At 38.2% G+C, this 21,089-nt stretch overlaps 1 protein-coding gene across 1 annotated transcript in view; it reads right to left on the bottom strand.

The window, feature by feature from the left end:
• DNAH14 (dynein axonemal heavy chain 14) overlaps positions 1 to 21,089 on the bottom strand; it is a 440,851-nt gene that overhangs the window by 315,328 nt on the left and 104,434 nt on the right. The window contains exons 10-11 of the mRNA XM_055583763.1: positions 12,713 to 12,851; positions 7,615 to 7,746 (exon numbers count right to left, since the gene is read on the bottom strand). Coding sequence (XP_055439738.1) covers positions 7,615 to 7,746; positions 12,713 to 12,851 — 271 coding nt within the window. The remainder of the gene's footprint in view (positions 1 to 7,614; positions 7,747 to 12,712; positions 12,852 to 21,089) is intronic.

Raw genomic sequence — 21,089 nt, 5'->3', positions numbered from 1 at the left:
TTAAGCCAACTTTTTCACTCTCCTCTTTCATTTTCATCAAGAGGCTCTTTAGTTCTTCTTTGCTTTCTGCCATAAGGGTGGTGTCATCTGCATACCTGAGGTTATTGCTATTTCTCCCGGCAATCTTGATTCCAGCTTGTGCTTCTTCCAGCCCAGCGTTTCTCATGATGTACTCTGCATGTAAGTTAAATAAGCAGGGTGACAATATACAGCCTTGATGTACTCCTTTTCCTATTTGAACCAGTCTGTTGTTCCATGTCCTGTTCTGTTGCTTCCTGACCTGCATACAGATTCCTCAAGAGGCAGATCAGGTGCTCTTGTATTCCTATCTCTTTCAGAATTTTCCACAGTTTGCTGTGATCCACACAGTCAAAGGCTTTGGCATAGTTGATAAAGCAGAAGTAGATGTTTTCTGGAACTATCTTGCTTTTTCGATGATCCAATGCATGTTGGCAATTTGATCTCTGGTTCCTTTGCCTTTTTTAAATCCAGCTTGAACATCAGGAAGTTCACAATTCATGTACTGTTGAAGCCTGGATTGGAGAATTTTGAGCATCACTTTACTAGAGTGTGAGATGAGTGCAACCGTGTTGTAGTTTGAGCATTCTTTGGCATTGCCTTTCTTTGGAATTGGAATGAAACTAACCTTTTCCAGTCTTGTGGCCATTGCTGAGTTTTCCAAATTTGCTGGCATATTGAGTACAGCACTTTCACAGCATCATCTTTTAGAATTTGAAATAGCTCAACCAGAATTCCATCACCTACACTAGCTTTGTTCGTAGTGATGCTTCCTAAGGTCCACTTGACTTCACATTCCAGGATGTCTGGCTCTAGATGAGTGATCACACCATCATGATTATCTGGGTCATGAAGATCTTTTTTGTACAGTTCTTCTGTGTATTCTTGCCACCTCTTCTTAATATCTTCTGCTTCTGCTAGGTCCATACCATTTCTGTCTTTTATTGAGCCCATCTTTGCATGAAATGTTCCCCTGGTATCTGTAATTTTCTTGAAGAGATCTCTAGCCTTTCCCATTCTATTGCTTTCCTCTATTTCTTTGCACTATCACTGTTTGTGGTCAGCTGTTTACCAATTTGGAAACTGTTTTGAGTACTGGTTGACTCTCTGAAGGAACGGATTATCAACTGATGAAGTTCTTGACACTTAACAAAGAATCAGAAAATATAAAGAAGCACTAGACAGAGCATTTTGACTATGTCATCCGACTCACCAGACCTATAAAGTTCCTGCTTAGAAATCTGCTACTAGCCTTATGTAGTAGTTCCCTTGTAAGTTACACACTATGTTTTTTTTCTTGATGCTAATATTCTTTGAATTTGGATAGCTTTATTATGAATCTTGGAAATAATCTAGGTTGATTTTGTTTGATAACCTATGAGTTTAATGAACTTGGATATGCAAAAACCTCTGCAGACTGGGGACATTATTGGCATTTCTTTTAAATAAGCTTTCTGCCCCTTCTCTCGTCTTGCTTCTCTCTCTCTCTCTTTCTGGGACCCCAAAAATGGGAATGTTAATATTGGCTGATTTTGACCAGAGGTCTCTCAAATGATCCTCATTGTGTAAAATTCTTTTTTCTGTTTTGTTTGGGTGACTACCACTACTCTTTTCTTCCAGGTGCTGATCCATTTCTCTGTATCATTTACTGTACTGTTGATTCAATATATTTTTTTAATTTCAGCTATGTTATTCTTCAGCTCTGTTTGGCACTTCTTTATATTTTCTGACTCTTTGTTAAATGTCTCAATATGTTCATCCATCCTTATCATGAATTCTTTGAGTATCTTTTTGATCATTACCGTGAACTCTTTATCAGGTACATTGCTTATCTCCACTTCACTTAGTTCTTCTGGGGTTTGTCTTGTTCTTTTGTTTAGACTATATTCCTCTGTTTCCTCAATTTGCCTAATTCTATATGTTTACTTCTATGTACTAGGTAGATGGGTTACATTTCCCAATCTTGGAGAAGTATGCGTATATAGGAAATGTCCCATTGGGTGTAGCAGCACACTCCCCTGTGGTCACCAAAGCTATATGCTTTAGATGTGCCCCAATGTGGGCTGCATGTGCTGGGGCTGGGGCTGACTACATGGGTGCGTTAGTAGGTGGTGCTGACCCCAACCCTCTTGGCTGCTAGGCCCTGCTTTGATACCATTGGTGAGTACCAGCTGGGTCAGATCTAGGTGCAGGTGGTCTCATCTGGTGTTGGCCTACTGATGGGCAAATACTCCCTTGGTGCTAAGAGGTTGGAGTGGGGACTCCAAAATAGTGCTTCTTAGCATCAGTAACCTTCTTCTTGCAATCTCTGTACTTCTCAGCTTTGCTGGTTTGGTTGGGTGAAATCACAATGAGAACTTATGTCAGTCAGTTCAATCGTTCAGTCGTATCCAACTCTTTGCAACCCCATGGACTGCAGTATGCCAGGCCTCCCTGTCCATCACCAACTCCTGCAGTCTACTCAAACTCGGTGATGCCATCTAACCATCTCATCCTCTGTCATCCTATTCTCCTTCCACCTTCAATCTTTCCCAGCATCAGGGTCTTTTCAAATGAGCCAGTTCTTCACATCAGGTGGCCAAAGTATTAGAGCTTCAGCTTCGGCATCAGTCCTTCCAATGAATATTCAGGACTGATTTCCTTTAGGATGGACTGGTTGGATCTCCTTGCTGTCCAAGGGACTCTCAAGAGTCTTCTCCATCACCACAGTTCAAAAGCATCAATTCTTTGGCACTCAGCTTTCTTTATAGTCCAACTCTCACATCCATACATGACTACTGGTAAAACCACAGCTTTGACTACATGGACCTTTGTTGGCAAAGTAATGTCTCTGCTTTTTAATATGCTGTGTATGTTGGTCATAGCTTTTCTTTGTGGGGTGACCCAAAAGTCTGGGGAGCTGGCTGCTCACTACATTCCTATCCTGGCCAGAGAAGCTCTTCTAACCTAAGCAGTTCCCTCTTGATACTGGGCAAAGCCAGCCATAAAAAATGAGTTCTTTATTGATACAATGGTTGCAACAGTTGTTTAAAGAAACTGGACGAAAAAATAGGGTAATTTCTACACCAATTACAGGCACAGCCACACTGGATCTGACAAATGGAATACTAACTTTACTAATAGATTATGTTTTTATTACAAAGTTTATCTTTTCAATGCTTTGAAAACTTAGTGTGCATAATGCCTGAATTTTTTATTGGTAAAATGGTGAAACTGAGTATATTAACGATTCAAAACAAAGATTTTTAGTATTGATACCAAATTAGCTTTAAATGGTTTAATAACTATATCAGTACAAAAGTAAACTGTGATAGGCCCAGTAATGCTGGTCTTTTATTGAGTATTGGTGAGGCTAATGGAAATTCTGGCATCTGAGGGGTTAACCTAGTCCCTATCATCACAAGGTATACTTTAAGTTAGACATATCTCAATTTTGGCTCTAGGTTATTTACATGACTGATAGTCACTATCCATTTCCATTTCATTAGTTCTATACTTGTGTCAAGCTGGATTTAGAAAAGGCAGAGGAACCAGAGATCAAATTGCCAACATCTGCTGGATCATGGAAAAAGCAAGAGAGTTCCAGAAAAACATCTATTTCTGCTTTATTGACTATGCCAAAGCCTTTGACTGTGTGGATCACAAAAAACTGTGGAAAATTCTGAAAGAGATGGGAATACCAGACCACCTGACCTGCCTCTTAAGAAATCTGTATGCAGGTCAGGAAGCAACAGTTAGAACTGGACATGGAACAACAGACTGGTTCCAAATAGGAAAGGGGGTATGTCAAGGCTGTATATTGTCACCCTGCTTATTTAACTTATATGCAGAGTACATCATGAGAAACCCTGGACTGGAAGAAGCACAAGCTGGAATCAAGATTGCCAGGAGAAATATCAACAACCTCAGATATGCAGATGACACCACCCTGATGGCAGAAAGTGAAGAGGAACTAAAAAGCCTCTTGATGAAAGTGAAAGTGGAGAGTGAAAAAGTTGGCTTAAAGCTCAACATTCAGAAAATGAAGATCATGGCATCCGGTCCCATCACTTCATGGGAAATAGATGGGGAAACAGTGTCAGACTTTATTTTTTTGGGTTCCAAAATCACTGCAGATGGTGACTGCAGCCATGAAATTAAAAGACGCTTACTCCTTGGAAGGAAAGTTATGACCAACCTAGATAGCATATTGAAAAGCAGAGACATTACTTTGCCAACAAAGGTCCATCTAGTCAAGGCTGTGGTTTTTCCTGTGGTCATGTACGGATGTGAGAGTTGGACTGTGAAGAAGGCTGAGCACCAAAGAATTGATGCTTTTGAACTGTGGTGTTGGAGAAGACTCTTGAGAGTCCCTTGGACTGCAAGGAGATCCAACCAGTCCATTCTGAAGGAGGTCAGCCCTGGGATTTCTTTGGAAGGAATGATGCTAAAGCTGAAACTCCAGTACTTTGGCCACCTCATGCGAAGAGTTGACTCATTGGAAAAGACTCTGATGCTGGGAGGGATTGGGGGCAGGAAGAGAAGGGGACGACAGAGGATGAGATGGCTGGATGGCATCACTGACTCGATGGACGTGAGTCTGAGTGAACTCCGGGAGTTGGTGATGGACAGGGAGGCCTGGCGTGCTGCGATTCACGGGGTTGCAGCATCGGACACGACTGAGCGACTGAACTGAACTGAACTGAACTGATACTTGTGCTATATTTTCCCAGAGCTAGGCTGTCCCAAACATTGCCCAGAAGAATGTTTTTCAATCTAGCTCTACTTTAGATTCACTTGAGAAGCTTTTATAGTGCTCCCAGGAACTGACAACTGACACTCATTCTGGAAATTGGGAAATAGGGAAAATTCTCTGACTGATGTAGCCACAAGGAACCCAGTAATTCAGTGGTCTATTACCCAGATTAAAGAGCTGTGTCACGTAGGGCTTAAGCCTCTGAGAAATAATATCTAATGGAAAAAAGAAAAAATATGCTTTATCGATACTTTCATTCCCAATGTTAGTTCACAATTTTTTTATTTGGACACATTCTCAGTTTTATGATGTTCTCATTTTTATAAAGTCTACATACTTCAATGGAGTAAATAAGTTTGGTGAATTTCTAAAACAGAGCTAGCAGTAAGTCTAGTAGGTTCTTATCTGAAATTGATTTAAGTGAAAATATCTTAACCAATATTTATGGCCAAATCCAAGTGATGCTGAATGTGAGAAAAGTAGACACAATATGAGTAATATTTCAGATAACCACGATGGTAGGATTACTCACCTAGAGCCAGACATCCTGGAGTGTGAAGTCAAGTGGGCCTGAGGAAGCACTACTATGAACAAAGCTAGTGGAGGTGATAGAATTCCAGCTGAGCTACTTCAAATCCTTAAAGATGATGCTGTGAAAGTGCTGCATTCAATATGCCAGCAAATTTGGAAAACTCAGAAGGGGCCACAGGACTGGAAAAGTTTTCATTCCCATCCTCAAACTACCACACAATTTCACTCATTTCACACACTAGCAAAGTAATGCTCAAAATTCTCCAAGCCAGGCTTCAACAGTATATGAACCAAGAACTTCCAGATATTCAAGCTGGATTTAGAAAAGGCAGAGGAACCAGATCAAATTGCCAACATCCTCTGGATCATAGAACAAGCAAGAGAATTCTAGAAAAATTCTACTTCTGCTTCATTGACTACACTAAAGCCTTTGACTGTGTGGATCACAACTAACTGGAAAATTCTTAAAGAGATGGGAATACCAGACTACCTTATCTGCCTCCTGAGAAACCTGTACGCAGGTTAAGAAACAACAGTTAGAACTGGACGTAGAACAATGGACTGGTTCCAAATAGGGAATGGAGTACATCAAGGCTGTATATTGTCACCCTGCTTATTTAACTTATATGCAGACTGTATCATGCAAAATGCCAGGCTGGATGAAGCACAAGCTGGAAGCAAGACTGCTGGAAGAAATGTCAGTAACCTCAGATATGCATATACCACCACCCTTAAGGCAGAAAGTGAAGAGGAACTAAAGAGCCTCTTGATGAAAGTGAAAGAGGAGAGTGAAAAAGCTGGCTCGAAACTCAACGTTCAAAAATGAAGATCATGGCATCCGGTCCCATCACTTCATGGCAAATACATGGGGAAACAATGGAACCAGTGAGAGACTCGCTTGTTCCTTGGAAGAAAGGCTATGACCAACCTACACAGCATATTAAAAGGCAGAGACATTACTTTACTGACAAAGATCTGTTTAGTCAAAGCTATGGTTTTTCCAAGAGTCATGTTATGGAAATGAGAGGTGGATCATAAAGAAAGCTGAGCACCGAAGAATTGATGCTTTTCAACTGCAGTGTTGGAGAAGACTCTTGAGAGTCCCTTGGACTGCAAGGAGATCCAACCAGTCAATCCTAAAGGAAATCAAACCTGATTATTCACTGGAAGGACTGATGCTGAACCTGAAGCTCCAATATTTTGGCCACCTGATGCGAAAAGCTGACTCATTAGAAAAGACCCTGATGCTGAGAAAGACTGAAGGCAAGAGAAGGGAACGACAGAGGATGAGATGGTTGGATGCCATCACTGACTCAATGGACATGAGTTTGAGCAATCTCCAGGAGATGGTGAAGGACAGGGAAACCTGGCGTGCTGTAGTCCACTGGGTCGCAAAGAGTCAGATGTGACTGTGCGACTGAACAAGAACAATATTTTACTACCATCTCAGTCACACCTCAGTAATATTTTTATTAATCCCTTTTTGATTTATGCTACCCTTGGCCAAATTGTTCCCATCTGTCTTCATATGACTGGGCTTGGGGAGGTTAGGGGGACTATGAGGAATAAGATAAGGAATAAGAAGCTTTTGTTCACTAACAGAAAACAGGTCCACTTCATCTTCCTGTCAATACATAAAGCCTTTCAGTTACTGCTACCCCATATCTATCAAAAGTTCAATTCAGAGAAATAATATTTAAAAAATTTTTGAGAGATACCTAGTCCACCAGTTCCTCCAGAGCCTCGAATTCAGCCAAAGCAGCAGAGGTAGTAAGTTCTATAACTAGATGATATCGCATCAGTTCCTTATTGAATTGCACTTTGCGAATTATGATTTTATGCACTGTCATTAACTATACAGGGAAGCTATATAAAATAATCCTATGAAATGAGTCACAACACACTGGGTAAGAATGCTTTGAGGACACTGTTATTATACTATCAAGTCCTCTTTATTAAATCTTTAGGGAAGTTTTACCTAGTTATATTTCTCATGAATATGAGTTTTTATCTTGCACCCACTGTTAACTTTGTAACAAAGAATGTTTCCTTTTATATATCAGCTCAAATTAGAGTGTAAGCATATTGAAGGTATATAAATATAAAATATATATACATGCATTTATGTGTGTGTGTGTGTGTATTTGCATTCTACACAGCACCTTGAGAAATCTTATATATAGTAAATGCACAGTACTAGTTGGTTGGCTAATTAACTATGTTTGTCCCTCTGTCCATTTCTAACACTTTTTCCAGGAATGCAATTTGGAGCAATAGCTTAAGTTGATACATAAAACTGATAAACAGAGAGGATATAATCAAAGAATTACCTTTAAAATTGTAAGTTTTATTTCTGAAATTGCTTTATCCCTGACATCTTCAAGTTGTTTCAATGCCTGAGTAGCCTGATGTAACTGTTCTTCACAAAATTCATGTAGAGAATATGTTCGAAACTTATCCAGCTAATTAAATGATAGTAAATGTTCCGTGTTGAAAGTCAAAATTCATTAAAAAAAAAAGAAAATAAAATATCTTGGTCACTGCTTCATATCATAAAGAATAGCATATTTTATACTGTTTTGTATATATCATATATGCCTTATATATTATTCAAATTTAAACACTATTACTCAATCTAAGCAAACCTTGAAAGAAGACAGAAAAACACATCATTTTAATTGTTAAATTCTAGTTAGCTTTAATTAACTTTTAAACCAAAGCAGAAAAATTCAGAAGTTGATATGTTTATGAAATATCTATGAATTCAGGGCAATTGACAATCTTAGGAATTGCTTTTAACTTTGGAGCTCCCATTATCTGTAAAACTTAAAAATATGAACACTAGATGTAGGATAGAGAGACTAAAATTAAATAATTGAAATAAAGTAAATTACATTCTGAATTTATTCAGAATCCTGCATGGAGAAATTTCCATCAACTGTGCTGCTGAACTCCTCTAGTAATACATACACATAATTTTCACCTATTTGTGTACATTCCATCATTCTTCTTCTTTTCAGTGTTTTATTTTTCCCACATTATGTTAATTCTCTTTCCAAAATACATTTTCATCAACAAATATATAGACATCTTTATCCCTAGTTATAATACCTTATAAATATATGCTTCCAAAAACAAAAAAATGGAATGCTCTGGCATTCAAATTTTGTATTAATTCTTTGTGCTCTTCCTCTCCTGGTCTCACATATGGTTACCAGGTCCTGATTTTTCCAGTTTCGTTGTTGTTGTTCAGTCACCAAGTCGTGTCCCACTCTTCGTAACCCCATGGACTGCAGTAGGCCAGGCCTCTCTGTCCCTCACCCTGTCTCAGAGTTTGCCCAAGTTTCCAGTATAATGTCTCAAAAATCTTCCTTCCTTTCTGACCTCACTGCCTACTGAAGTCCTTATTACTTCACCTGCATTATTCCAGTACTACAGTAACTGATCTTTATAATTCTGTATCTCCTTGGTTTCAATTATTCTTGTAAATCTTGTAAATTACTTGTAAATCACTACCACATTAATTTCAGAAACTCTCAATAGTTTTTATTTATGAATAGTTCTAAAAGTTTACTCTGCACAGAAATCACCTGGCTTGTTAAAAATGTAAATTACTAGCGCCACTCACTTCGCCCTCCCCAAAAAGGGATGAGTCACAAAATTTTACAATTTTATTAAGCACACAAAACAGTGTCCAATAAAGCACAATCATTCGTATACAGGAAACATAATAAAAAATCCCAACACTCTTTAGCTGGCTCTGTGGTCTTGCACATGTCACAATCTAGGATTTAGTTTGTCATTTGAAAGTTAAGTTTTAGATAAAATGATTCATGTGTGTTCTTTCCCTTCTGCTGCTGCTGCTGCTAAGTCGCTTCAGTTGTGTCCGACTTTGTGCAACCCATAGATGGCAGCCCACCAGGCTCCCCCGTCCCTGGGATTCTCCAGGCAAAAACACTGGAGTGGGTTGCCATTTCCTTCTCCATCTTTTCCTTCTACTTGTAAACATTTCAGTCCCTTTAAAGGTGTGAACGGAATGTCATCTGCCATATTATGAAACAGGATATTGCAGCCATCAAGTCAGTAGCTGCTGCTGCTGCTGCTAAGTCACTTCAGTCGTGTCCAACTCTGTGCAACCCCACAGATGGCAGCCCTCCAGGCTCCCCCGTCCCTGGGATTCTCCAGGCAAGAATACTGGAGTGGGTTGCCATTTCCTTCTCCAATGCATGAAAGTGAAAAGTGAAAGTGAAGTCGCTCAGTCGTCTCCGACTCTTAGCGACCCCATGGACTGCAGCCCACCAGGCTCCTCCTTCCAGCCACCCTCAACTGTGCACCCTGAGGGGATTCAGGATGGAGACCAGCAGGATTCTAGCCCTAGATTGTTAAGATGCATATCAAAGGAATGATTTCAATGGGCCCAGACTCTTGCATCTTCCCATACACAGAGAAGCACTAAATTCATTAACCTGAGATGTCTTTAGATAATAATAATCTTTTGTGTTTCCAACTACCTGGTTCTCATTGCAAGATCCCCTATATATTCTGGCTCCTCCCTTACCCCTTTAAAGCAGTCCCTCAGATATACCTGACAGACTGCCTCCTCTGCTTAATTTCTCAAAAAGTTTGCCAAATAAAACAGTCTCAACTTTTAGGCTATACAGTTTTTTATATAAAAACGTGCTTGCATTCCAGCAGTGTATTCTGGCGCACTTGTGAACTCCATTCATGGCATTAACTTCTAAATAATCCCATCATATGCATTCTTAACCTTGCTTTATTCTTTCCTCCTCATTGTCAATCCTCATTGCAATCTGTATCCCCAGCTTTGTGTAGTCCCTTAGACCTAGTGCACAACTGGCCATCTTCGAATTCCTGAGCCAGGCTCAGTTCTCAGTCTATGAATCTCTGTTCTTCTTCCATCTGATCCTGGCTTCTCCAGTCTTAGAAATTCCCATTCTTGCAAAATGTCCTCACAATCCCCACTAGAAGCATCCCTGCCTTAAAGGCAGGTTCAGTTCCTACTTTTCCCTTATGCTGTTGTTCTTGATCTGATGTTGAAGACTCAATGTAACTTTCAAATCAAACATACACTGAATATTTTACACAGATTCATATCCCTTACTTAACTGCCCTATTCCCCTCCTCTCTGGCTATTCAAGTCCAGCATAGCCTAGCTTATAATATCTTTCCTTCACAAAGCATGCCCCAACCTTATCTCTAAAAATAGTTAATATCTACTTCCTCTGAATTTCTGTGGTATGACTATTTTACAAGTATTATTTGCAACCAAAATTCCTTGTCGTATATTTTGCTGATTAGCTAGAATGATTAGAATTAGTTATCATTTTTATATGTAAAGAATTATCTCTTTTAATAAACTATAGGGCTTCCCAGGTGGCTCAGTGGTAAAGAATCTGCCTGCCAATGCAGGAGCCGCAGGAGACACAGGTTCAGTCCCTGTGTTGGGAAGAGTCCCCTGGAGCAGGAAATGACAACCCACTCCAGGATTCTTGTCAGGATAATTCCACAGATAGAAGAGCCTGGCTGGCTACAGTTCAGGGGGTGGCAGAGAGTCTGACAAGACTGAGCAACTGAGCACAATAAACTATAAGTAGACTAAACAAAGCAATGCTTTGTCTTTTACTCTGTATCCATCTCCTTTGCATTTTGCATATAATAGATAACTAACACATGTTATATATTGTCTGGAAAGGTTTGTTCCCTTCTGCTTCATGTTCCAGGGGGAAGCTAACATGACTTAAGATCTCCAATAACCCCTCTGGGTCACTCTGTTACCATTACCATCTATTAGCACTTTAGTCATAGATATCAAAGATATTCTAATATCTCTTTTGCCTTACCACCCATTAATAAGTTAACTGATAAATTCTGTCACTCATTTATTCATAAAACAATGTAACATTATAGCTGTCCAACTGTTTCCTCTTGCATTAAAACCATATTAAAAATACTCCTCTGTGAAATATTTAACTTGAATTTAATCCTTTTGAAACAATAGTATTATTACTATAACTATACAAATGATATTTCATCTGTAGTACTTAACTAATATTTCTGTAAGCATCTCCTTGCAGGAAACCACTCTCATCAGGAAATCCCTTCTGTCTCATCACTTTATCAAAGCTATACTGTAACTAACCTTAAATCAGGCCACCCCTGTGCTCTGCTTATCTCCAGCTCAAATATACTTTTCAATATCTGACCTAACCTATTTGTTCTTTCTATAGACCAAATAAGTAGAAATGAAGAAGGATTAACTAACATATGACCAGAAGAGATCTGGTCAACTAATTATTATTAATTCCCTAGCTTTTCCTTCAGTAATCTCAAGAACAAACTGTGTGAACAAACTGTATAAACAAGATAGCATCTAAGAAAAGATTACAAGAAATAAAACAAGTTTGTACACAAGGGGTGGTGGCGAAACTCCAACTCCCATCTCAGTGATTAACTGAGATTACCTCCCCTTTTCCCTTTGAAAACATTCATGTCCAGCAGGATCTTCAGAGGTTTCTAGGGGCATTAAGTCCACCATTTCCCCAGACTGCTGACATTCTGATCAAAATCAACCTTGCTTTCCACCAACACCTGCCTCTCTCTTGGTTACTGACTTTTCAAGTGCCAAGCAGCTGGATCTGAGTTTGGTAACATTTCTTGACTAATTCTTTGATTTATTTACTCACTCAGGGACTATTCATTGAGCACCTACTATGTGTCAGTGTTAATCTTATTACATGTGTATAGTTCACACAATTTTTGCACTGACTGTCAAGTTTATAACTTGTTCAAGCCCTTTCAACTATTTCTCTAAGACTAGATGACTATTTTACTCTTCAGTATCTCCCTTACACAGTGGGTAAGTGAAGTAAAAGATGCTGGAATCCTGCTCAATTAAATATGTAAAATTTACAGGTCTGTGTACTTAATTTCTTTGAAAGAACTCTACTATATAAATCAAATCATTCATTAAGAAGTTACCCTTTATGGAACTGTGGAACAAGAGAACACATAAATTTAACCAAACACTCTAAGTAGCAACCTATTACAATGCCTTGACAAGCTATAATAAGAGAACAGCTGATAACTATCAATTATGTAATAGAGATAATTGATTATTTATAAACAATATTACATGTTAGAGTTTTTGTTATAAAGAAAGGGCCTCATAACAGGCTTAGGTTTTTTGTAAGGAAGAAATTTTTTTCCTTAATTATTAATTTAAAGATTATTGTTAACTGTTAAAATTGAGTGGAATAATGTTCTTTGTAGGTATTTTAGAACATTAGTCATCCATAGGGCTGGTTTACTATGGATTGAGAAGTTTGAATTTCTTCGATTTAAAATTATATTTGTTTTTCCTACTTTCTATACACCAACATTATCTAATGGTAAGATACTTCTACCTACCTTTACAAGGCATATGGCATTTGAATTATCTTCATCACCTTTTTTGAGACTAACTGCATCTTCACAAAGTCCCTTTATATAAAGCAAACAGCCTTGAAATAACTCATCAGCAAAAAATAGATTGCGATACAAAAGTGACCTGAAAGTTTAAAAATTACCACAGACTTATCTCTCATTCAAAATGAATAAAATCAATTTAGAGTTAATTAGTATGGTTTGTTTCATATGCCCACAGTTCATATTCAATATGTATTACATGTACCATGATTTAAATAATATTGATAAAGATTAGTAAGCATTACTGGTTTGGTTTGGCTGATAATATTGAAGGCAAGATTTTGGGACTGGGTGTGATAAGAACAAAACAGAAGGGGAAACAAGTGATGACTGCCATTGAGTTCTAAAAATTTTGCAATACTAGGCAATGATACACAAAAAGAATTATATTCCTGTATTTATTAAATTTAAATAAATTTCCTCAATTTAGTTTTTGTCTAATGACAGGGAAAAAAATTAACTAGATTAGCGACCATTTGGATAATGTTTCTTAAATTCTCCAACCACCATATCTTAAAATAGAGAAGTTGGTCGCTTTTCTTTTCTCTGCCTTTTCTACTGATCTGATCACAGTCACAAAGATGAGGCAAATCACTGTTAACAATTCTGCAAAGAACAGGACAGAATTGGAAAAGAGCAGAATGGAAGAGATAATGCTCCTTAAAAACTGTACACCCATGGCTGATTCATGTCAATGTATGGCAAAAACCAACACAATATTGTAAAGCAATTAGCCTCCAATTAAAATAAATTAATTAAAAAAACTGGATTGAAAAAAGCAAACTGCCCTGAGCAACAGTGTGTAGAGAATAGGGGGGCCTTTGCCCTTCCCTGATTCTTCATATATATATGAATATACAATATACAATTAGTTCTTTCTCATCTTTCCATTTTACAAGTGAAAGCCTTATATACCATGAAGCTAGTGAAGCTTAAGCTTCATGGGCTCTTTTTATTTGCACCACCTCTTTCAAAGCCTTGTAATTTATCTTAAAGAAGGTCTCCTCAAATTATATAGGCTTTATATACATGGAACTATTCTTGGATGTAAAAGAATTTGTTAATTGACATTCCTCTAAGCATCTAGTATAAAAAGGAAGATGTCATACTAAAAACAAGTGGCATATCCCAGAAAAAGAAAGGTCACAAAAAGCAAACCCAATCTTGGTATTTATTAACAAAAGAATGATGATCAAAATTCAGATAGTAATGAACTCACATTACTCAGCATTAAGCGTTTAAAGCTTTCTTCTTTCCTATAAAAATGTATTCAATTTTGTTTTTATATGTTAGCACAGGTATAAATAAACAGGGGGTGCCGTATAAAAATAAGAAATGGAAAATGAGAACATATTTAGAGTTGTAATGGTGAAGTCTGACAAAAAATGTATCAATTGATTATTCAAGTATAGATGTTATGAGGAAATCACTAACAAATTTCATTCTGTTGTAGCAGAAAACTAAATACATTCTCCAAAATTTTACTCACACACAACATAGTATTAGAAAATATATGACAGAAGTCTATTAAAATCCAGGTCCTGGCTTCTAGGAAAATAGAGTAGCTGGAGTAGGTTACTCCAGCTAAATAAGTACACCTAAAAACTCTGCCCGTTATATATAAATCAACCAAAAGACACTGTAAGGTAGAAAAGAGAAGAAAAACTGACTAGGAATGACATGGTGCTAAGTTTCCTGGATTTCCTTTTGCCTCATACATCCTAGATTTGGAGCTGAACAAACCAGAAACCTGGAAATGCCAACAGGTATAGAACAAAGCCTGCTGTCTAGCTAAAGAACCAGGAAAGGAGCAGTCGGTCAAGACAGAAAACTTTTAAAAGAATAACCATTCTAATTTAGACAAATACCATAGGAAAAAAAGGTGAAGTGGAGAACCTAGAGATCCATCCTTGGCAAGATTCAATGAGGCACCTCTAGGGCCCCCATGGAAGGTTTTCAGAAGAAGCTGAGTAGAGAGCTGGGACTTTCATCTTCACTGGGTGATAAAAAGCAAAGAAACAGAAAGTCATACACACACATTAAAGAAACAGAAAACATAAAGGAGAACCAAATTGAAATTTTAGAGTTGAAAAATAAAATGACTAAGGAAAAAACTCATTAGATTGGTTCAACAGCAGAATGAAGTGAACAGAGAAATCAGTGAACTGGAAGACAGAAAATAGAAATTATCCAATCTAAATAAGAGAAAAAAATAGACTGAGAAAAATGAACAGAACCTCAGGGATCATTGGGACTATAAAAAAAAATATGTAGCATTTGTGTCTGCAGTCTTAAAAGGAGAATAAAAATGACAAGGAATACTTCAAGGAATAATGAATGAAAATTTGCCAAGTTTGCCTGAGGCTCTGCAACAACCAAGAGGGTTGGGATGGGGAGGGGACATATGTATACCTATGGCTGATTCATGTTGATGTTTGGCAGAAACCAACACATTTTTGTAAAGCAATTATCCTTCAATTCAAAAATAAATAAATTAAAATTTCTTTTAAAAAAGAAAATTTGCCAAGTTTGTCAAAAGACACGAAAACAGAGATTTAAGAAGCCAGGGAAACCCAAAGAAGAATAAAGATACATAAATCCACACCAAGACACATCAAAGTCAAACTTCTGTTACTTAAGTACACAAAAAGATACAGTCAAAGATACCCTAAAAGGAATTCTAAAAAGTGTTCAAGTAATCTCCAAGAAGGCAGGAAGGAAAAAACAGACAAAACGAAAACACAGAGCAAACAGAAACCAAAAAACAAAATGGCAAACTGAAGTCCTAACATACAAATAATGAAATGCAAATGGTCTAAATATACCAATTAAAGACAGAGATTGGTAGATGAATTTAGCAATACCACTGCTGGGCATACACACCGAGGAAATGAGAATTGAAAGAGACACGTGTACCCCAATGTTCATCGCAGCACTGTTTATAATAGCCAGGACATGGAAGCAACCTAGATGTCCATCAGCAGATGAATGGATAAGAAAGCTGTGGTACATATACACAATGGAGTATTACTCAGCCATTAAAAAGAATAAATTTGAATCAGTTCTGATGAGGTGGATGAAACTGGAGCCTATTATACAGAGTGAAGTAAGCCAGAAAGAAAAACACCAATACAGTATACTAACGCATATATATGGAATTTAGAAAGATAGTAATGACAACCCTGTATGTGAGACAGCAAAAGAGACAGAGATGTATAGAGCAGTCTTTGGGACTCTGTGGGAGGAGGAGGGGGGGATGATTTGGGAGAATGGCATTAAAACATGTATAATATCATATAAGAAATGAATCGCCAGTCCAGGTTCGATGCAGGATACAGGAAGCTTGGGGCTGGTGCACTGGGATGACCCTGAGGGATGGTATGGGGAGGGAGGTGGGAGGGAGGTTCAGGATGGGGAACACATGTACACCCGTGGCGGATGCATGTTGATGTATGGCAAAACCAATACAATATTGTAAAGTAAAAAAAAAAAAAAAAAGTGACCTAACTATATGCTATCTACAAGAAACTAATACCCAGCAACAAATCCCCTTTCTTCCAACTTCTCATTCTCACTTTTTGCTCCAGTCATCCCTGAAGCAAAGACTGTCACTTTAACAAGGAGGAGGAGTTGAGTAAAAGCCCAGGTCTGCACATTCAAGTCCATAAATACCATGAGAAAACTATAATGCAAAAAGACACAAAAGTGGAAGCAGTAATCGATTTTATTTTCTTGGGCTCCAAAATCATTGCAGATGGTGACTACAGCCATGAAACTTAAAGAAGTCTGTTCCCTGGAAGGAAAGCTACAACAAACCTAGACAGCTTATTAAAAAGCAGAGACATTATTTTGCCAACAAAGGTCCATATAGTCAAAGCACTGGTTTATCCAGTAGTCATGTACAGATGTGAGAGTTGGACCATAAAGAAGGCTCAGCACCAAGGAACTGATGCTTTTGAACTGTGGTGCAGGAGAAGACTCTTGAGAGTCCCTTGGACTGCAAGGAGATCAAACCAGTCAATCCTAAAGGAAATCATCCCTGAATATTCATTGGAAGGACTGTTGCTGAAGCTGAAGCTCCAATACTTTGGTCACCTGTTGCGAAGAGCCGACTCATAGGAAAAGGCCCTGACACTGGGAAAGACTGAAGGCAAAAGGAGAAGAGAGCAGCAGAGGATGAGATCCTTAGACAGCATCACTGACTCAATGGACATGAATTTAAGTAAACTCCAGGAGATAATGGAGGACAGAGGAGCCTGGCATGTTGTAGTCCATGGGGTTGCAAAGAGCTGGATATGGCTTAGTGAGTGAAGAGCAACAAGAATGTCCCAATGTTCACAGCAGCACTATTTACAATAGCCATGACATGGAAGCAACCTATATGTCTGTTGACAGATTAATGCATAAAGAAGTTTTGGTATACATATACAATGGAATATTACCCAGCCATAAAAATGAATGAATCTGAGTTAGTTGTCGTGAGGCTGATGAACCTAGAACCTGTCAGAGTGAAGTAGGTCAGAAAGAGAAAAACAAATACCATATATTAAAGCATATACGAAATGTAGAAAAATGGTATTGATGAACCTTTGCTGGGTAGGAACAGAGTCACCCACATAGAGAGTGAATCTATGGACACAGTGGGGGAAAGAAAGGATGAGACAAATTGAGACAGTATCATTGACATATACCACGTGTAAAATAGTTGTGGGAAGCACCTATACAGCACAGGAAACTTAGCTCAGTGCTCTGTGATGACCTAGAGGGCTGCGATGGTGAGTTGGGTGGGAAAGAGGCTCAAGAGGGAGGGGACATATGTATACTGATAGCTGATTCGCATTGTTGTACAGCAGAATTAACACAGCATTGTAAAGTAATTATCATCCAATGAAAAAAAAAGTTCACCTAGCTCAGCAAAGCAGGGAGGTCAAATAGTTTCTCTATGGTTTGAAGAAGCAAGTTAATTATTAGCCTAATACCTGGCATGCAGTAGATGCTAAATAGACATTCTTAAATTTTAAAAAGGATAAGCCAAAGATTAGGAGAAAATATTTATAACCATGTATCTGTCAAAGAACTAATATCCAGAATATAAAAAGAATTCTTAAAATGCAACAGTATGAAGACAAACAATTCAATTAGAAAATGTACAAAAGACATGAAAAGACATTTTACCAAAGAAGAGAATCAGATGGAAAATAAGCAAATGAAGACACTAAATATCAGTCATTAGGGGAATGCAGACTAAAACCACAATAAGATATTATTACACACCTATTAAAATGTCTAAAATAGAAAATAGCAACAACTTCAAATGGTAGTAAGAATGTGGAGAAATTGAATCACTAACACATCGTGTGGGAATGGAAAAAATGGCATAATCACTCTGGAATGTCTTGGCAGTTTCTTTAAAAATTAAACATGCAATTATAGTAAGACCCAGTAAGTGCACTTGTGGTGATCTACCCCAGAAAAAAGAAACCTTATGTTCACACAAAAACCTGTTTATCAATGTTTATATAGCAGCTTTATCTGTATTAGGCAAAAGCTGGGTAACATGCAGGTGTGCTTCAGAGAGACAAACTGTGGTACCTCCATACCATGGACTGTTACCCAGCAGTAAAAATAAATGATTAATATATGCAACAACCTGGATGAATCTCCAGAGAGTTATGCTACGTGAAAAATCAATCCCAATGGTTATATAATGCATAATTTCATTTATATCACATTCTATCAAAGGACAAAATTACAGAAATGGAAAAGAGATTAGTGCTTGCCCCAGGTTGAGAGTGGGAGTGAGAAGGAAGAGAGTATAGCTATTAAAGGATTAAAAGACAACATGAAAGATACAGAAATGTTCTGTATCTTGATTTTACTACTGTCACTATCCTGGTCATACTATATCTTTGAAAGATATTACCACCAGGGGAAGCTGGGTAAAGGCACATGAGATTGCTCTATATAAATTCTTACAACTGTATTTTCATCATAATTATCTCAAAGTAAAAAGTTTAACAGCAACAAGAAAATTTGGCTGTAATATAGAATTAACTGTCATCTATCTTGGATGATTTAATCATTTCCCTTCCTGGAGGCAAAACTTAGATCAAGTGAGGGTTTCTCTGGCAGCACAGTAAAGAATCCACCTGCCAATGCAGGGGACACAGGTTCAATCCCTGGTCTGGGACGATTCCACATGCTGCAGCACAACTAAGCCTTTGTACCACAATTACTGAAGCCCACATATCTAGAGCCTGTGGTCTGCAATGAGAAGCCACCGCAATGAGAAGCCTGCATAGAGCAACAAGAAAATAGCCCCCACTCACTGCAACTAGAGAAAACCTATGCACAGCAATGAAGACCCAGCACAGTCAAAAATAAATGACCAGTTTGAAGATGACATGATACTATGCATCAGTTCAGTTCAGTTCAGTCACTCAGTCATGTCTGACTCTTTACAACCCCATGGACAGCAGCATACCAGGCCTCCCTCTCCATCACCAACTCCCAGAGTTTACTCAAACTCATGTCCATTGAGTCGGTGATGCCATCCAACCATCTCATTCTCTGTTATCCCCTTTTCCTCCCACCTTCAATCTTTCCCAGCATCAGGATCTTTTCAAATGAGTCAGTTCTAATCAGGTGGCCAAAGTACTGGAATTTCAGCTACAACATCAGTCCTTCCAATGAATATTCAGGACTGATTTCCTTTAGGATGGACTGGTTGGCTCTCATTGCAGTCCAAGGGACTCTCAAGAGTCTTCCTCAACACCACAGTTCAAAAGCATCAATTCTTCAGTGCTCAGCTTTCTTTATAGTCCAACTCTCACATCCATTCATGACTATTGGAAAAACCATAGCTGTGACTAGACTGACCTTTGTTAGCAAAGTACTGTCACTGCTTTTTAATATGCTGTCTAGGTTGGTCATAACTTTTCTTCCAAGAAGCAAGCATCTTTTAATTTCATGGCTGCAGTCACCATCTGCAATGATTTTGGAGCCTCCCAAAATAAAGTCTCTGACTGTTTCCACTGTTTCCCCATCTATTTGCCATGAAGTGATGGGACCAGATGCCATGATCTTAGTTTTCTGGATGTTGATCTTTAAACCAACATTTTCCCTCTCCTTTTTCACTTTCATCAAGAGGCTCTTTAGTTCTTCTTCGCTTTCTGCCATCAGGGTGGTGTCATTTGCATATCTGAGGTTATTGATATTTCTCCTAGCAATCTTGATTCCAGCTTGTGCTTCATCCAGCCTAGTGTTTCTCACTATGTACTCTGCATATAAGTTAAATAAGCAGGGTGACAATATACAGCCTTGACGTACTCCTTTCCCTATTTGGAACCAGTCTGTTGTTCCATGTCCAGTTCTAACTGTTGCTTCCTGGCCTGCATACAGATTTCTCAGGTGGCAGGTCAGGTGGTCTGGTATTCCCATCTCTTTCAGAATTTTCCACAGTTTATTGTGATCCACACAGTCAAAGGTTTTGGCATGGTCAATAAAGCATATGTTTTTCTGAAACTCTCTTGCTTTTTCGATGATCCAGCAGATGTTGGCAATTTGATCTCTGGTTCCTCTGCCTTTTCTAAAACCAGCTTGAATACGTGGAAGTTCACAGTTCACCTACTGTGAAAAACTATATGAAAACTGAAAAGCTACATGAAATTAGCTTACTATAAAATTAGAATACTTCCTAATGCTATACACAAAGATAAACTCAAAATGGATTAAAGACCTAAATGTAAGACCAGAAACTATAAAACTCTTAGAGGAAAACATAGGCAGAACACTCGATGAAATAAATCAAAGCAAGATCTTCTATGACCAACCTCCTAGAGTAATGGAAATAAAAGCAAATATAAACAGATTAGACCTAATTAAACTTAAAAGTTTTTGCAAAGCAAAGGAAACTACAAGGTGAAAAGACAACCCTCAGAATGGGAGGAAGTAATAGCAAAGGAAACAACTGACAAAGAATTTCCAAAATATACAAGCATCTCATGCAACTCAATATCAGAAAAACAAACAACCCAATCCAAAAGCGGGAAAAAGACCTAAACAGACATTTCTCTAAAGAAGATACACAGATGGCTAACAAACACATGAAAAGATGCTAGCACAACATCACTCATTACTAGAGAAATGCAAATCAAAACGGCTGTGAGATACCACCTCACACCAGTCAGAATGGCCATCATCAAAAAGTCTACAAACAATAAATGCAAGAGACGGTGTGGAGAAAAGGGAACCCTCTTGCATTGCCAGTGGGAATGTAAATTGATACAACCACTACGGAAGATGGTTTGGAGATTCCTTA

Source organism: Bubalus kerabau, chromosome 5 (assembly GCF_029407905.1).
Source record: "Bubalus kerabau isolate K-KA32 ecotype Philippines breed swamp buffalo chromosome 5, PCC_UOA_SB_1v2, whole genome shotgun sequence".
Lineage (NCBI taxonomy): Eukaryota > Metazoa > Chordata > Mammalia > Artiodactyla > Bovidae > Bubalus > Bubalus kerabau.
This window is presented reverse-complemented; position numbering and strand designations above follow the sequence as displayed.